Genomic DNA, 19,146 nt, shown 5'->3' with positions numbered 1-19,146 from the left:
CACCTCTGGGTCACTGTGACTAAATGTTAAGGATTTCTTACTCTCCACCTCTAGCCCTCCACCTCTGGGTCACTGTGACTAAATGTTAAGGATTTCTTACCCTCCACCTCTAGCCCTCCACCTCTGGGTCAATGTGACTAAATGTTAAGGATTTCTTACTCTCCACCTCTAGCCCTCCACCTCTGGGTCACTGTGACTAAATGTTAAGGATTTCTTACTCTCCACCTCTGGGTCACTGTGACTAAATGTTAAGAATTTCTTACTCTCCACCTCTAGCCCTCCACCTCTGGGTCACTGTGACTAAATGTTAAGGATTTCTTACCCTCCACCTCTAGCCCTCCACCTCTGGGTCACTGTGACTAAATGTTAAGGATTTCTTACCCTCCACCTCTAGCCCTCCACCTCTGGGTCACTGTGACTAAATGTTAAGAATTTCTTACCCTCCACCTCTAGCCCTCCACCTCTGGGTCACTGTGACTAAATGTTAAGGATTTCTTACCTCACCTCTGCCTCCACCTCTAGTTAGATTCTCCACCTCTGGGTCACTGTGACTAAATGTTAAGGATTTCTTACCCTCCACCTCTAGCCCTCCACCTCTGGGTCAATGTGACTAAATGTTAAGGATTTCTTACCCTCCACCTCTAGCCCTCCACCTCTGGGTCACTGTGACTAAATGTTAAGGATTTCTTACCCTCCACCTCTAGCCCTCCACCTCTGGGTCACTGTGACTAAATGTTAAGAATTTCTTACCCTCCACCTCTAGCCCTCCACCTCTGGGTCAATGTGACTAAATGTTAAGAATTTCTTACCCTCCACCTCTAGCCCTCCACCTCTGGGTCACTGTGACTAAATGTTAAGGATTTTCTTACCCTCCACCTCTAGCCCTCCACCTCTGGGTCACTGTGACTAAATGTTAAGGATTTCTTACCCTCCACCTCTAGCCCTCCACCTCTGGATCACTGTGACTAAATGTTAAGGATTTCTTACTCTCCACCTCTAGCCCTCCACCTCTGGGTCACTGTGACTAAATGTTAAGGATTTCTTACCCTCCACCTCTAGCCCTCCACCTCTGGGTCACTGTGACTAAATGTTAAGGATTTCTTACCCTCCACCTCTAGCCCTCCACCTCTGGGTCACTGTGACTAAATGTTAAGAATTTCTTACTCTCCACCTCTAGACCTCCACCTCTGGGTCACTGTGACTAAATGTTAAGATTTCTTACCCTCCACCTCTAGCCCTCCACCTCTGGGTCACTGTGACTAAATGTTAAGGATTTTCTTACCCTCCACCTCTAGCCCTCCACCTCTGGGTCACTGTGACTAAATGTTAAGGATTTCTTACCCTCCACCTCTAGCCCTCCACCTCTGGGTCACTGTGACTAAATGTTAAGGATTTCTTACCCTCCACCTCTAGCCCTCCACCTCTGGGTCACTGTGACTAAATGTTAAGGATTTCTTACCCTCCACCTCTAGCCCTCCACCTCTGGGTCACTGTGACTAAATGTTAAGGATTTCTTACCCTCCACCTCTAGCCCTCCACCTCTGGGTCAAATGTGACTAAATGTTAAGGATTTCTTACCCTCCACCTCTAGACCTCCACCTCTGGGTCACTGTGACTAAATGTTAAGGATTTCTTACCCTCCACCTCTAGCCCTCCACCTCTGGGTCACTGTGACTAAATGTTAAGGATTTCTTACTCTCCACCTCTGGGTCACTGTGACTAAATGTTAAGGATTTCTTACCCTCCACCTCTAGCCCTCCACCTCTGGGTCACTGTGACTAAATGTTAAGGATTTCTTACCCTCCACCTCTAGCCCTCCACCTCTGGGTCACTGTGACTAAATGTTAAGGATTTCTTACTCTCCACCTCTAGCCCTCCACCTCTGGGTCACTGTGACTAAATGTTAAGGATTTCTTACCCTCCACCTCTAGCCCTCCACCTCTGGGTCACTGTGACTAAATGTTAAGGATTTCTTACTCTCCACCTCTAGCCCTCCACCTCTGGGTCACTGTGACTAAATGTTAAGGATTTCTTACCCTCCACCTCTAGCCCTCCACCTCTGGGTCACTGTGACTAAATGTTAAGGATTTCTTACCCTCCACCTCTAGCCCTCCACCTCTGGGTCACTGTGACTAAATGTTAAGGATTTCTTACCCTCCACCTCTAGACCTCCACCTCTGGGTCACTGTGACTAAATGTTAAGGATTTCTTACTCTCCACCTCTAGCCTCCCACCTCTGGGTCACTGTGACTAAATGTTAAGGATTTCTTACTCTCCACCTCTAGCCCTCCACCTCTGGGTCACTGTGACTAAATGTTAAGGATTTCTTACCCTCCACCTCTAGCCCTCCACCTCTGGGTCACTGTGACTAAATGTTAAGGATTTCTTACTCTCCACCTCTAGCCTCCACCTCTGGGTCACTGTGACTAAATGTTAAGGATTTCTTACCCTCCACCTCTAGCCCTCCACCTCTGGGTCACTGTGACTAAATGTTAAGGATTTCTTACTCTCCACCTCTAGACCCTCCACCTCTGGGTCACTGTGACTAAATGTTAAGGATTTCTTACTCTCCACCTCTAGCCCTCCACCTCTGGGTCACTGTGACTAAATGTTAAGGATTTCTTACCCTCCACCTCTAGACCTCCACCTCTGGGTCACTGTGACTAAATGTTAAGGATTTCTTACTCTCCACCTCTAGCCCTCCACCTCTGGGTCACTGTGACTAAATGTTAAGGATTTCTTACTCTCCACCTCTAGCCCTCCACCTCTGGGTCACTGTGACTAAATGTTAAGGATTTCTTACCCTCCACCTCTAGCCCTCCACCTCTGGGTCACTGTGACTAAATGTTAAGGATTTCTTACTCTCCACCTCTGGGTCAGTTAAGGATTTCTTACTCTCCACCTCTGGGTCACTGTGACTAAATGTTAAGGATTTCTTACTCTCCACCTCTAGCCCTCCACCTCTGGGTCACTGTGACTAAATGTTAAGGATTTCTTACTCTCCACCTCTAGCCCTCCACCTCTGGGTCACTGTGACTAAATGTTAAGGATTTCTTACTCTCCACCTCTGGGTCACTGTGACTAAATGTTAAGGATTTCTTACCCTCCACCTCTAGACCTCCACCTCTGGGTCACTGTGACTAAATGTTAAGGATTTCTTACTCTCCACCTCTAGCCCTCCACCTCTGGGTCACTGTGACTAAATGTTAAGGATTTCTTACCCTCCACCTCTAGCCCTCCACCTCTGGGTCACTGTGACTAAATGTTAAGGATTTCTTACCCTCCACCTCTAGCCCTCCACCTCTGGGTCACTGTGACTAAATGTTAAGGATTTCTTACTCTCCACCTCTAGCCCTCCACCTCTGGGTCACTGTGACTAAATGTTAAGGATTTCTTACTCTCCACCTCTGGGTCACTGTGACTAAATGTTAAGGATTTCTTACCCTCCACCTCTAGCCCTCCACCTCTGGGTCACTGTGACTAAATGTTAAGGATTTCTTACCCTCCACCTCTAGCCCTCCACCTCTGGGTCACTGTGACTAAATGTTAAGGATTTCTTACTCTCCACCTCTAGCCCTCCACCTCTGGGTCACTGTGACTAAATGTTAAGGATTTCTTACTCCTCCACCTCTAGCCCTCCACCTCTGGGTCACTGTGACTAAATGTTAAGGATTTCTTACCCTCCACCTCTAGCCCTCCACCTCTGGGTCACTGTGACTAAATGTTAAGGATTTCTTACCCTCCACCTCTGGGTCACTGTGACTAAATGTTAAGGATTTCTTACTCTCCACCTCTAGCCCTCCACCTCTGGGTCACTGTGACTAAATGTTAAGGATTTCTTACCCTCCACCTCTAGCCCTCCACCTCTGGGTCACTGTGACTAAATGTTAAGGATTTCTTACTCTCCACCTCTAGACCTCCACCTCTGGGTCACTGTGACTAAATGTTAAGGATTTCTTACCCTCCACCTCTAGCCCTCCACCTCTGGGTCACTGTGACTAAATGTTAAGGATTTCTTACTCTCCACCTCTAGCCCTCCACCTCTGGGTCACTGTGACTAAATGTTAAGGATTTCTTACTCTCCACCTCTAGCCCTCCACCTCTGGGTCACTGTGACTAAATGTTAAGGATTTCTTACCCTCCACCTCTAGACCTCCACCTCTGGGTCACTGTGACTAAATGTTAAGGATTTCTTACTCTCCACCTTAGCCCTCCACCTCTGGGTCACTGTGACTAAATGTTAAGGATTTCTTACCTCCACCTCTAGCCCACCTCTGGGTCACTGTGACTAAATGTTAAGATTTCTTACTCTCACCTCTGGGTCACTGTGACTAAATGTTAAGGATTTCTTACTCTCCACCTCTAGACCTCCACCTCTGGGTCACTGTGACTAAATGTTAAGGATTTCTTACTCTCCACCTCTAGCCCTCCACCTCTGGGTCACTGTGACTAAATGTTAAGGATTTCTTACCCTCCACCTCTAGCCCTCCACCTCTGGGTCACTGTGACTAAATGTTAAGGATTTCTTACTCTCCACACTCTGACTACTCGGGTCACGTATAAATGTTAAGGATTTCTTACTCTCCACCTCTTACTTCTGGGTCACTGTGTGACTAAATGTTAAGGATTTCTTACTCTCCACCTCTAGACCTCCACCTCTGGGTCACTGTGACTAAATTGTTAAGGATTTCTTACTCTCCACCTCTAGACCTCCACCTCTGGGTCACTGTGACTAAATGTTAAGGATTTCTTACCCCTCCACCTCTAGCCCTCCACCTCTGGGTCAATGTGACTAAATGTTAAGGATTTCTTACCCTCCACCTCTAGCCCTCCACCTCTGGGTCACTGTGACTAAATGTTAAGGATTTCTTACCTCCACCTCTAGCCCTCCACCTCTGGGTCACTGTGACTAAATGTTAAGGATTTCTTACTCTCCACCTCTAGCCCTCCACCTCTGGGTCAATGTGACTAAATGTTAAGAAATGGGACATGGCAGCGCCTTCTCTGGACACAGGTGATGGTGGGAGACCTGGTCAAGGTGGTCAGTGGTCAATTCTTCCCAGCAGACCTTGTCCTTCTGTCGTCTAGGTAACGGTTTGCTTTTCTATTCTAAAGGTGATTGTGTAGTTGACTCTGAGATTATCCTAATGTATTAAAGTGAGGGTAATTGTGTAAATTGGCAATTGTATAATTTTTCTTTACAAACATTCAGAGGTATTTTTGATAAAATGAAAATGATACATTTTCTTTCATGTTCAATACAAAAAAGAATTATACATCTGCTATAAAACGTCCATAGGAATATATCTGTTATTGTTGTACAGTCTTGGATAATTTACTACCATGAGGACTTTAATTTTACAGTGAGCCCCAGGCCATGTGTTATATAGAGACATCCAATCTGGATGGAGAAACAAACCTCAAAATCAGACAGGTAAGAATACATACAAAATCAGACAGGTAAGCTTACACACAGATTCAGTATAAACTGAAATACAGACTGAGAACCCAGGGTGCTGATTTTGTAGAATATGGTATTGTGTCTGTCCTATTTTTAGCTCACCTGACCCGAAGGGCCGGTGAGCTTATGTCATGGCGCGGCGTCCGTCGTCCGTCGTCCGTCCGTCCGTCGTCGTCCGTCGTCCGTCTGTCCGTCAAACATTTCCTTTAAATCGCTACTAGTCATAGAGTTCTGCATGGATTTTAACCAAATTTGGCCAGAAACATCCTTTGGGGGAGGGGAACAGAACTTGTATAACTTTTTGCTCTGACCCCCCCCCCGGGGACAGGAGGGGCGGGGCCCAATAGGGGAAATTGAGGTAAATCCTATAAATCGCTACTTGTCCTAGAGTTCTGCATGGATTGAAACCAAATTTGGCCAGACACATCCTTGGGGGAAGTGGAATAGAACTTGTATAAATTTTGGCTCTGACCCCACAGGGACAGGAGGGGCGGGGCCCAATAGGGGAAATTGAGGTAAATCCTATAAATCGCTACTTGTCCTAGTGTTCTGCATGGATTGTTACCAAATTTGGCCAGAAACATCCTTGGGGGAAGGGAATCAGAACTTGTATAAATTTTGGCTCTGACCCCTCGGGGACAGGAGGGGCGGGGCCCAATAAGGGAAATTTAGATAAATCCTATAAATCGCTACTTGTCCTAGAGTTCTGCATGGATTGTAACCAAATTTGGCCAGAAACATCATTGGGGACGGGAATCAGAACTTGTATAAATTTTGGCTCTGACCCCCCGAGGACAGGAGGGGCGGGGCCCAATAGGGGAAATTAAGGTAAATCCTATAAATCGCTACTTGTCCTAGAGTTCAGCATGGATTGAAACCAAATTTGGCCAGAAACATCCTTGGGGGAAGGGGAATAGAACTTGTATAAATTTTGGCTCTGAACCCCCGGGGACAGGAGGGGCGAGGCCCAATAGGGGAAATAGAGGTAAATCCTATAAATCACTACTTGTCCTAGTGTTCTGCATGGATTGTAACCAAATTTGGCCAGAAACATCCTTGGGGGAAGGGGAACAGAACTTGTATAAATTTTGGCTCTGACCCCCCAGGGACAGGAGGGGCGGGGCCCAATAAGGGAAATTTAGGTAAATCCTATAAATCGCTACTTGTCCTAGAGTTCTGCATGGATTGTAACCAAATTTGGCCAGAAACATCTTTGGGGGAAGGGGAACAGAACTTGTATAAATTTTGGCTCTGACCCCCCGGAGACAGTAGGGGCAGGGCCCAATAGGGGAAATAGAGGTAAATCCTATAAATCGCTACTTGTCCTAGAGTTCTGCATAGATTGTAACCAAATTTGGCCAGAAACAACCTTGGGGGAAGGGGAATAGAACTTGTATAAATTTTGGCTCTGACCCCCGGGGACAGGAGGGGCGGGGCCCAATAGGGGAAATTTAGGTAAATCCTATAAATTGCTACTTGTTCTAGAGTTCTGCATGGATTGTAACCAAATTTGGCCAGGACCATCCTAGGGGGAAGGGGAACAGAACTTGTTTAAATTTTTGCTCTGACCCCCTGGGGACAGGAGGGGCGGGGCCCAATAGGGGAAATAGAGGTAAATCCTATAAATCGCTACTTGTCCTAGAGTTCTGCATGGATTGTAACCAAATTTGGCCAGAAACTTTCTTAGGGGAATAGGAACAGAACTTATATAAATTTTGGCTCTGACCCCCCGGGGGCAGGAGGGGCGGGCCCAATAGGGGAAATAGAGGTAAATCCTATAAATCGCTACTTGTCCTAGAGTTCAGCATGGATTGAAACCAAATTTGGCCAGAAACATTCTTGGGGGAAGGGGAATAGAACTTGTATAAATTTTGGATCTGACCCCCTGGGGGCAGGAGGGGCGGGGCCCAATAGGGAAATTTAGGTAAATCCTATAAATCGCTACTAGTCTTAGAGTTCTGCTTGGATTTTAACCAAATTTGGCCCAGAAACATCCTTGGGGTTAACAGAATTCCTATAATTTTTGGCTCTAACCCTCTTGAGCAGAAAGAGTGGGGCCCAATAGGGGAATTAGAGGTAAATATTCAAATTCCTTCAGAAAAGAAACAATGAACCTTACTAGGCATTACAAACCAGGTGAGCGATACAGGCCCTCTGGGCCTCTTGTATATAGAGCAACTGGCAGCTAATAAAATGACTAGATCAGAGAGGTCTATGAATAATATTTATCTAATGATAATTTATTTCATATCAATTTATTTTTCCTAGAATTGTTTTACAGTATCATTGTAATGCTCTGTGATATTTACCAGGGTATACCACAAACTGCCAAGCTCCTACGGCACGAAGATTTGTTAGATCTGGATGGAGTGGTGGAGTGTGAGCTGCCAAACAAACATCTGTATGACTTTGTGGGTAACATCCGACCATCAGGCCGATTGTGAGTATGATTTTTACCCGTCTGATGTTATGTCTTACCACAGATAGGCTTCAGTGCAAGTATGATGTTTGGAGCTGTCTCAAATGTCATATGTAGGTTTTCCTAGGGCTCTTGTGGTGCATATTGTATTTTGGGAATGATCGATCATTAAGATGCATATGTTACCACTATTTCTCAGAAAGCACTGTAGGGATCTGTCTCTAATTTCATATGTAGTTTGTACCTAGTTGAAGTTTGAAAAGCTGAGAAATGATCCCTCTTTCCATTGTCAGACAGAGATCATTCTTTTGTGGGTGCTAAGATTTCTCTTTGATCTCTTGTTGTCATTATTTTTTGGAAATTATAGAGGGAGAAACAGTTTCATTCCCTACCTGGAGAGTAGGATAGGGAAATCTATACCCTCAGAGAAAATTCACAACAGTCTAGTCCTCGGCAAGCCTCGGGTTAGACAGTTGTGAATCTCCTCCTCGGGTTTTCTCTGTCCTCTTTAGGTAGGGAATGGTCCTAGTAATCACCAATGTAGCATCAATAAAACTAGTCATGGAACAGAAGTATTAATGATAGAAGAAATCATATTTATTTGTACAAAGGATTTTATGTACATTTATACTGGGTACCTATTAAGGGTGGTAGCCTTTACTGAATATCATTAACTTTGTGTACTGGGCAGGAAACTGTCATGGAGTTAATGTTTTTGTTGATATATAAAGAAATGGTTTGTTGACAGTGCGATCCCCCTGGGTCCAGACCAGCTGTTGTTAAGAGGAGCTATGCTGAGGAACACCAAGTGGATATTTGGTAGATGTTTATTTAACTTTCCATTTCTTAAAGATGCTCCAATAGAGCATACACAATACTCATCATTTAAACAATAATTGGTATTTAATCGTGTGTATATATGTCTGATTACCACAAAATATACCATGTAATATGAAATAATTTGTTTTGCTTTTTTCGCATGCGCAATCAATACTTCATTCCATATAGGACATAATGCTACAGAGTTTTTTCGGGATGCAATTGATTTTTTTAATGTTTGTCTTGGAGTTAAATTAGAAGCTCACACTTTTCAATGGTGGTAATGGTGTAAAGTAAGCAATTTTGTAACAGAATAAGAAATACTAAATCGCTAATTTGTCAGTGGTGGAGTATCTTTAATGGTAACATGAAATCTCCATAGTTATGTTAAAGTTTATTCATATTTGAATAAAATCTTTGCTCATTTCAGAATGATTTCTGATGTTTTATTTTAACTGATGTCACAATCAATTGGTTGTAAGATTCAAGAAATCTAAAATAAAAAAAACCACCACATTTTTTTGTACGTTTAAAAAGGGGACAATTTCAGTGCTTCCTAGATATAGCTGATTTATAAAAGATGTAATTTTGTTGATATTTGTCCTCAAAACTATTTTGTTTTGCCAGGTATTGTCATCTACACGGGGCCAGAGTCCAAGTTAATGCTCAACTCCTCGACTGCACCACTGAAAAGGTCAAATGTAGAGAAAGTTACAAATACACAGGTCAGTTGATAAAGCTGGAAGGGATGAGGATACTGCTCTATAAACTGTTATTGGTGAAATATCACTGTTCATTGTTCTAAAGTAAAACATACTAGACTTGGTAGACAAAGATATCTTTTAAATTTGCTTAATAAAAAATTACTGTGGGAATTTTTTTATCAGACTTAGACATATTATTTGTAAACTAGTGTATGTCTAGTGTTGGGATCTGGTTGTTGGCTACATTTATAACTGTACAATATCCTGTGTTTTACACCTATATAATGTTGTGTGTTTTACACCCGTACCATGTTGTGTGTTTTACACCTGTAGAATGTTGTGTGTTTTACACCTGTACGATGTTGTGCGTTTTACACCTGTACAATGTTGTGTGTTTTGCACCTATACAATGTTATGTTTTACACTTGTACAATGTTGTGTGTTTTACACCTGTAGAATGTTGTGTGTTTTTCACCTGTACAATGTTGTGTGTTTTACACCTGTACAATGTTTTGTTTTACACCTGTACAATGTTTTGTTTTACACCTGTACAATGTTTGTGTTTACATGTAATGTTGTGTGTTTTACACCTGTACAATGCTGTGTGTTTTACACCTGTACAATGCTGTGTGTTTTACACCTGTAGAATGACGTGTGTTTTACACCTGTAGAATGTTGTGTGTTTTACACATGTAGAACGTTGTGTGTTTTACACCTGTAGAATGACGTGTGTTTTACACCTGTACAATGTTGTGTGTTTTACATCTGTACAATGTTGTTTGGTTTACATCTGTACAATGCTGTGTGTTTTACACCAGTACAATGCTGTGTTTAACACCTGTACAATGCTTTGTGTTTTTCACCTGTACAATGTTGTGTGTTTTACATCAGTACAATGTTGTGTGTTTAACACCTGTACAATGCTGTGTGTTTTACACCTATACAATTTTGTGTGTTTTATACGTGTAGAACGTTGTGTGTTTTACACCCGTAGAATGTTGTGTGTTTTACACCGGTACAATGTTGTGTGTTTTACACCTGTATAATGTTGTGTGTTTTACACCTGTAGAATGTTGTGTGTTTTACACCTGTAGAATGACGTGTGTTTTACACCTGTAGAATGTTGTGTGTTTTACACATGTAGAACGTTGTGTGTTTTACACCTGTAGAATGTTGTGTGTTTTACACCTGTATAATGTTGTGTGTTTTACACCTGTATAATGTTGTGTGTTTTACACCTGTAGAATGTTGTGTGTTTTAAACCTATACAATGTTGTGTGTTTAACACCTGTACAATGTTGTGTGTTTTACACCTGTACAATGTTGTGTGTTTTACACCTGTACAATGTTGTGTGTTTTACACCTGTATAATGTTGTATGTTTTACACCTGTACAATGTTGTGTGTTTTACACCTGTACCATTTTGTGTGTTTTACACCTGTCCAATGTTCTGTTTTACACCTGTCCAATGTTCTGTTTTACACCTGTACAATGTTGTGTGGTTTACACCTGTACAATGTTGTGTGGTTTACACCTGTACAATGTTGTGTGTTTTACACCTGTACAATGTTCTGTTTTACACCTGTACAATGTTCTGTTTTACACCTGTACAATGTTCTGTTTTACACCCATACAATGTTCTGTTTTACACCTGTACAATGTTCTGTTTTACACCTGTACAATGTTCTGTTTTACACCTGTACATGTTCTGTTTTACACAATGTACAATGTTCTGTTTTACACCTGTACAATGTTCTGTTTTACACCTGTACAATGTTCTGTTTACACCTGTGTGTGTGGTTTACACCTGTACAATGTTCTGTTTTACACCTGACAGATCCTGATTCTGTTTGTCATCCTCATTGTGATGTCCCTCATCAGTACAATAGCTAACGAGATGTGGACACAGTGGCACGTCGACAAAGATTGGTACCTGGCCTATACAGGTGAGAACAGCTATTAATACTTCTTATTCAAAGAAACTCGTGTGAAATAAGTCAGCTTTTAGATAAATTCTTGAATTTCAATAGTACTTGTTTACAGGTATGCACTGAGATGTATAGTTAGACATTTACTACCAATTCTACTTACAGAACTACCGCCCAGTAACTTTGGTTACAACTTCCTGACCTTCATCATCCTATACAACAACCTCATTCCCATCAGTCTACAGGTGTCGCTGGAGGTGGTCAAGTTTATACAGGCCATATTCATTAACTGGGTAAGAATAGGTTTTGTTAAAGAATAACAAAGACTATCTGATATTTATATATGCTAAATTAAGTGTTAGATGTTTAATGATTAGTCATGCGGCTGTGTCTAGAGGGACGATTTATATATGCTAAATTAAGTGTTAGATAGATATTTAATGATTAGTCATGCGGCCGTGTCTAGAGGGACGATCATTTTGTCCATCTTTGATTATATGTCCTACAGACTTTATTACTGAGCTCCAAACGTGATCCACCTGTGTGAGGTCTTGGCTTTATCTTTTCACATCTGAGAGGGCTCGTTTATTCCTTTTGTGATCTTTTAGAATTTTAATGCCTCATGTATAGATGATAAGATTTCAGGTATAAACTACTGTTGTTTTTGTTTCCAGGATCTGGACATGTACTGTGCCGAGTCTGACACACCTGCGATGGCGAGGACGTCAAATCTTAACGAAGAACTAGGACAGGTAAAATATAATCGAAGTAAAGATTTTCAATAATGCTCTGTTTTCATTAGAAAGGCTATATTTATAACACACACACCTGTAAGTTAGGTGGGGGGTTATAGGGTAAACTGGATTCAGGTTGTCCATCTGTCCATCTGTCCGTCTGTCCATCTGTCTGCCTGTCCGTCTATAGACACAATGATTGATCGACTACTCCTCCTAAACTACTGGACGGACTACAACAGGTAGCAATAACTGTCTAATTAGTAAAGACTCTAGATACACATGTCTCAGGTGATGGATATTTTGTATGTTTCAGATTAAATACATCTTCTCTGATAAAACTGGCACATTAACAAGAAACATCATGGAGTTCCGGAAATGTTCAGTAGCTGGCATAACATATGGGTGAGAATCTTTCCATAACATTAATGATTTACTAGAAAACGAAATTTTTAATCAAATTTATTGAATTTTCTGCAAAAAAAATTTGCTTGATTATCTTGTTAATTCATTATATTGGAAATAGTTTCTTCAATATGTAAGAGACTTTTACACAAATTATATTCTTTGTTTCATGATACCAGTATATATTAATCTGTGGTATTTAAATTTCTTTTGTTTCAGGAACAATGAAGAAAGTGAACATTCGTTTAATGATCCTACAATTTTGGATAATCTACAAAACCATGTAAGATATAAACAATGTGCTATCATATATATGGCATTGGATTCACATGACTGGATATTTGTCCATGTTTTTGATTTCCATCAACGTTATCAACTTCTCTTTTCTCCCTATCAAACAGATTTAGTAACATGGTAGACTACAATTATTTATTTACTATACACTGTATTGTTATTACCCTTTTATTGCAACAATGTTAGTTACTACAGGCCTGAATTATCTCCCCCTGATTTTGAAGGTAACGGCCCAAGTTTAGGAGAGTGTGTTTTATCTGAATTATCTCCCCCTGGTTTTATAGATAACGACCCCAGTTTTATGAAAGTGTGTCATTTTTTTATCTGAATTATCTCCCCCCTGATTTTGTAGGTAATGGCCTTAGTTTTACAAGAGTGTTGTCATGTTTTTATCTGAATTATCTCCCCCTGATTTTATAGGCAACAATCCCAGTTTTACGAGTGTCATGTTTTTATCTGAATTATCTCCCCCTGATTTTATAGGTAACAATCCCAGTTTTACGAGTGTTATGTTTTTTTCTGAATTATCTCCTGTTTTTATCTGAATTATCTCCCCCTGGTTTTATAGGTAACAATCCCAGTTTTAAGTGTTATGTTTTTATCTGAATTATCTCCCCCTGGTTTTATAGGTAACAATCCCAGTTTTACAAGTGTCATGTTTTTATCTGAATTATATCCCCCTGGTTTTATAGGTAACAGCCCCAGTTTTACGAGAGTTTCTGACATTGCTGTCTGTGTGTCACACCGTTGTACCGGAGCGCGAGTACCATGAGGACGGCAGCGAGACTGGCCGTGTGGTGTACCAGGCGTCATCTCCAGGTAGGCTCATCTACTTCCTTCTATCACTAGGAAGTAAAAATTTTCATCCAAATTATAGCATGTATTTAGAATAGATACTTGAATTCACAAAGTCTATTTTCTAAATAAATGCATCTCAATTTCAACCTTTCCCAGCAATCTGACCAGAAGTTGGGCATTAAGCTATGATACCTATGGTGTATGATGAAATGTTATGATAAGTATTGATGAAATCCTTTGATATTAGGTATTGATCAAGTGAATATTAATTTGTTTTTACAGATGAGGCAGCCCTAGTAAAAGGAGCGAGAAATCTGGGGTTTGAGTTTGCTACTAGGACACCCCAGGCAGTTACTATCAAAGTGGTGAGTATATGGTATCAATAGTTTGTTTTCTGTTAGACCAAGGCTAAACTGTATATCTAACAAAGTGGTTAGTGCCAGGGTATATGTCCCAGGACACCCCAGACTGTCGCTATCAAAGTGGTGAGTACCGGGGTATATGTCCCAGGACACCCCAGACTGTCGCTATCAAAGTGGTGAGTACCGGGGTATATGTCCCAGGACACCCCAGACTGTCGCTATCAAAGTGGTGAGTACCGGGGTATATGTCCCAGGACACCCCAGACTGTCGCTATCAAAGTGGTGTGTACTGGGGTATATGTCCCAGGACACCCCAGACTGTCGCTATCAAAGTGGTGTGTACCGGGGTATATGTCCCAGGACACCCCAGACTGTCGCTATCAAAGTGGTGAGTACCGGGGTATATGTCCCAGGACACCCCAGACTGTCGCTATCAAAGTGGTGAGTACCGGGGTATATGTCCCAGGACACCCCAGACTGTCGCTATCAAAGTGGTGAGTACCGGGGTATATGTCCCAGGACACCCCAGACTGTCGCTATCAAAGTGGTGTGTACTGGGGTATATGTCCCAGGACACCCCAGACTGTCGCTATCAAAGTGGTGTGTACCGGGGTATATGTCCCAGGACACCCCAGACTGTCGCTATCAAAGTGGTGAGTACCGGGGTATATGTCCCAGGACACCCCAGACTGTCGTTATCAAAGTGGTGAGTACTGGGGTATATGTCCCAGGACACCCCAGACTGTCGCTATCAAAGTGGTGAGTACCGGGGTATATGTCCCAGGACACCCCAGACTGTCGCTATCAAAGTGGTGTGTACCGGGGTATATGTCCCAGGACACCCCAGACTGTCGCTATCAAAGTGGTGAGTACCGGGGTATATGTCCCAGGACACCCCAGACTGTCGCTATCAAAGTGGTGTGTACCGGGGTATATGTCCCAGGACACCCCAGACTGTCGCTATCAAAGTGGTGAGTACCGGGGTATATGTCCCAGGACACCCCAGACTGTCGCTATCAAAGTGGTGAGTACCGGGGTATATGTCCCAGGACACCCCAGACTGTCGCTATCAAAGTGGTGAGTACCGGGGTATATGTCCCAGGACACCCCAGACTGTCGCTATCAAAGTGGTATGTACCGGGGTATATGTCCCAGGACACCCCAGACTGTCGCTATCAAAGTGGTGAGTACCGGGGTATATGTCCCAGGACACCCCAGACTGTCGCTATCAAAGTGGTGAGTACCGGGGTATATGTCCCAGGACACCCCAGACTGTCGCTATCAAAGTGGTGTGTACCGGGGTATATGTCCCAGGACACCCCAGACTGTCGCTATCAAAGTGGTGAGTACCGGGGTATATGTCCCAGGACACCCCAGACTGTCGCTATCAAAGTGATGAGTACCGGGGTATATGTCCCAGGACACCCCAGACTGTCGCTATCAAAGTGGTGTGTACCGGGGTATATGTCCCAGGACACCCCAGACTGTCGCTATCAAAGTGGTGTGTACCGGGGTATATGTCCCAGGACACCCCAGACTGTCGCTATCAAAGTGGTGAGTACCGGGGTATATGTCCCAGGACACCCCAGACTGTCGCTATCAAAGTGGTGTGTACCGGGGTATATGTCCCTGGACACCCCAGACTGTCGCTATCAAATTTGGTGAGTACCGGGGTATATGTCCCAGGACACCCCAGACTGTCGCTATCAAAGTGGTGAGTACCGGGGTATATGTCCCAGGACACCCCAGACTGTCGCTATCAAAGTGATGAGTACCGGGGTATATGTCCCAGGACACCCCAGACTGTCGCTATCAAAGTGATGAGTACCGGGGTATATGTCCCAGGACACCCTAGACTGTCGCTATCAAAGTGGTGTGTACCGGGGTATATGTCCCAGGACACCCCAGACTATCGCTATCAAAGTGGTGAGTACCGGGGTATATGTCCCAGGACACCCCAGACTGTCGCTATCAAAGTGGTGTGTACCGGGGTATATGTAATGGATAATTTCCGAAAACCTGTCCATTATTAGAGAGAATGGATAGTACCGAGCCCGCAGGGCGAGGTACAATCCATTCTCTCTAATAATGGACAGTTTGAGGAATTTATCCTACTTAAAACCCATCATACCACTACTCACTACCTTGCGTACCCTGTTTGAGAAATGGGACATCCCATTTCAGGAATTGCACAGGTGTTCACTCACCTGTGACAAATAATGGACTAACAATGTTGAGATGCATGCACAGTCATTTAGTTTTACACCTTTGGAGGTACAACAGTGTTTTTGAACATGTCGGATAGTGATATTTTCCTTACTCGGCCATCATTTACATGTAGGGATGTACGCAGCTGTGATTCAGATTGTTTGCCTGTTTGAAGTGACCTATTTATTCGCACAAGGACAGGTGCATTGTCTAACTTTACATCAAATACATACAAGCAAGGTGAGTTTTCGCTACAATTTAAACATAACTGTTTTTCCTAAAAAAAATCTACCATACGCATGTTATAGATATGATAAAAAAAACCCATATCTGATTGCTATGATAGCATTGCACTGGAATACAATGAAACCTGTCTAATCCGACACCACGTGGGTGTTTGGTCAGATTATTCAGGGGTGTAGGAAAGTCAGATACTGTTGTATACTATTGTTGCTATTGTTGAATACGGAACAGTTACAGATAGGATAGGGAAAGCAGGTGTCAGATTAGACAGGTTTCGCTCTTAAGTATATTATGTTTAACCATAATCATCAGATTATATGTTATAAGGGTTGTGAGATATCTGATCTAAAAGACTGCATATTATCCCACCTCAGTCAAGAATCTAGAGTTCCTATTCCTCGTCAATTACAAGTTTTAAAAAGATGTAACAAATAATAATACAAGAATCTAATTATGTTTTTTTTTTATTTTCAGAACAGTAACAGCTAGGAAGGGGAAGTAATAATTTCGATGGAGGAGTGAACTTAAATGTAAAATTTTGGATAGTCAAATAAACATGTTTAGTTTTCCATACAGCAGCGTTTTTTTTCCTTTGTTCAAAATAGACTGTCCATTATTTTGGGGAATAATGGACAGGGGCCCTATAATAATGGACAGTGAGTTACATAATGGACTCCTAGGTGTCCATTATGTAATATAATGGTCATATACAACAAAGGAAACTTTACTAGCTGGGTTTTAAGTCCCAGGACACCCCAGACTGTCGCTATCAAAGTGGTGAGTACCGGGGTATATGTCCCAGGACACCCCAGACTGTCGCTATCAAAGTGGTGAGTACCGGGGTATATGTCCCAGGACACCCCAGACTGTCGCTATCAAAGTGGTGAGTACCGGGGTATATGTCCCAGGACACCCCAGACTGTCGCTATCAAAGTGGTGAGTACCGGGGTATATGTCCCAGGACACCCCAGACTGTCGCTATCAAAGTGGTGAGTACCGGGGTATATGTCCCAGGACACCCCAGACTGTCGTTATCAAAGTGGTGTGTATAATTCTGGATCAGCCTTGTGTCTAGTGTATTTGAGTAGAACTAACCAAATATTGTTCATTCAAGATACGGTTTTAATAAAAAGTTTAAACTAGAAAAACATAGGAAAGAAATTGATATCAATCAATGTATTTAATTCTATAACATTAAAAACATAAGCATTTAAAGGCTTGCTTCTTTAATAAGGATTTATTTCATGATTTAAGTGAAGATTTTGATTTATTTTCCAGAATGGGAAGTCAGAAGAATATGAAGTATTAAATGTTTTAGAATTCACAAGGTATGTATTATCTAGTAATGAGCAGAGTGCCGTTAATGACTAATTATTTGTTTTATGAATTAAGTTGACCACATATTATATTACTTGTACATAGCTGAAAAAGGATATAGAATAACTTACAAGGAAGGATAGCCTGAGATTTTTTAAGATAACAAGGTGCAAATATCCCATACACATATACAGGAAATACTGGGATTGTTGGGGCTAACTCAGGTAACACCGAAAAAATTGTTTATATTAAATCATTATGTCCACAAACTTTGTCTGTAACTTGAATTGATTTTTCAGCACAAGAAAAAGAATGTCAGTGGTTGTGCGGACCCCTGATAAAAAGATCAAAGTCTACTGTAAAGGAGCAGTAAGTTTTACTACTTACTATATATGCATTATGAGACGTGAAGCCAGTCATTTACGCAAGTCAAAAAAATTCTGTGATCTTATCTAAAAAGGAGAAAGTTCAATTTTAGCTGGTTTTTATTTTCGTTATCTGGCTCTCAAGGTCTATAGGACTCATAAATTTTGCGGATCCAATATTTATGATCATACCAATGTACTGCAAGATCACAAAATGTTCATCCTCGTGAAAATAAGCAGCTATACGTTACTTTATTTTATATGTTACTTTATTTATATATGTTACAGTAGGTGAAGGAAATGAATTAACATCCACAGCTGCTGTTGAAACCTGTGTAGAAGTATATAAACTATAAAGTCATAGAAGATTTTCCTGTATCAACTATTTAGTTTATGTTTAGGTAGTTTTGATAGATGTATTTTTGTTACAGGATACTGTAATATATGAACGTCTTGACGAGAAACAACTTTACCGGGACATTACACTTCAGCAATTAGAAGAGTTTGCCACATTAGGTAAGATCTCTGGTCGTGCTTTATAGGTTTTGTAATACATACTATACATACATGAAATAAGATTAATGAAAGCCTTGACAAAAAAAAATAATAAAAATAAAAGTATTTATAAGACAAGTATTCATGAATTAACAAATACTGGTTGTGTTTTTAGGTCATCTGACCCGAAGGGTCAGGATGACCTATAGTCATCATGTTTCGTCCGTCGTCGTCCGCCGTGCGCCGTGCGCCGTGCGCCGTCCGCCGTGCGCCGTGCGTTAACTTTTCACATTTTGAACTTCTTCTCAAGTTCTACCAGTGCGATTAGGCTGAAACTTGCGTGAAATGATCCTGACATGGTCCCGACAAAGTGTTGTTATTTTTCGGGTCGATCCGAAATCCAAGATGGCCGCCACAGCCGCCATCTTGAAAACACATTTTGAACTTCTTCTCAAGTTCTACCGGTGCGATTTGGCTGAAACTTGCGTGAAATGATCCTGACATGGTCCCGACAAAGTGTTGTTATTTTTCGGGTCGATCCGAAATCCAAGATGGCCGCCACAGCCGCCATCTTGAAAACACATTTTGAACTTC

At 42.0% G+C, this 19,146-nt stretch overlaps 1 protein-coding gene and 1 long non-coding RNA gene across 3 annotated transcripts in view; both read left to right on the top strand.

The window, feature by feature from the left end:
• Positions 1-19,146, top strand: part of LOC138327004 (phospholipid-transporting ATPase IA-like) — a 71,907-nt gene that overhangs the window by 19,611 nt on the left and 33,150 nt on the right. The window contains exons 5-19 of one of the 2 annotated variants that reach the window (XM_069272966.1): positions 4,971-5,088; positions 5,365-5,434; positions 7,774-7,901; positions 8,629-8,699; positions 9,327-9,424; positions 11,241-11,349; positions 11,497-11,624; positions 12,006-12,083; positions 12,382-12,470; positions 12,690-12,753; positions 13,457-13,583; positions 13,845-13,927; positions 17,654-17,703; positions 17,992-18,061; positions 18,489-18,573. In XM_069272966.1, the coding sequence (XP_069129067.1) occupies positions 4,971-5,088; positions 5,365-5,434; positions 7,774-7,901; positions 8,629-8,699; positions 9,327-9,424; positions 11,241-11,349; positions 11,497-11,624; positions 12,006-12,083; positions 12,382-12,470; positions 12,690-12,753; positions 13,457-13,583; positions 13,845-13,927; positions 17,654-17,703; positions 17,992-18,061; positions 18,489-18,573 (1,368 nt within the window). Of the gene's footprint in view, positions 1-4,970; positions 5,089-5,364; positions 5,435-7,773; positions 7,902-8,628; positions 8,700-9,326; positions 9,425-11,240; positions 11,350-11,496; positions 11,625-12,005; positions 12,084-12,381; positions 12,471-12,689; positions 12,754-13,456; positions 13,584-13,844; positions 13,928-17,653; positions 17,704-17,991; positions 18,062-18,488; positions 18,574-19,146 lie in introns of those variants that run through there. The other variant, XM_069272965.1, reaches the window with a different exon arrangement.
• Positions 15,925-16,948, top strand: LOC138327002 (uncharacterized). Its single transcript, XR_011209015.1, has 2 exons — positions 15,925-16,372; positions 16,850-16,948. It is a non-coding gene; the product is annotated as an uncharacterized lncRNA (long non-coding RNA).

Source organism: Argopecten irradians, chromosome 7 (genome assembly GCF_041381155.1).
Source record: "Argopecten irradians isolate NY chromosome 7, Ai_NY, whole genome shotgun sequence".
NCBI classification, from domain to species: Eukaryota; Metazoa; Mollusca; class Bivalvia; order Pectinida; family Pectinidae; genus Argopecten; species Argopecten irradians.
This window is presented reverse-complemented; position numbering and strand designations above follow the sequence as displayed.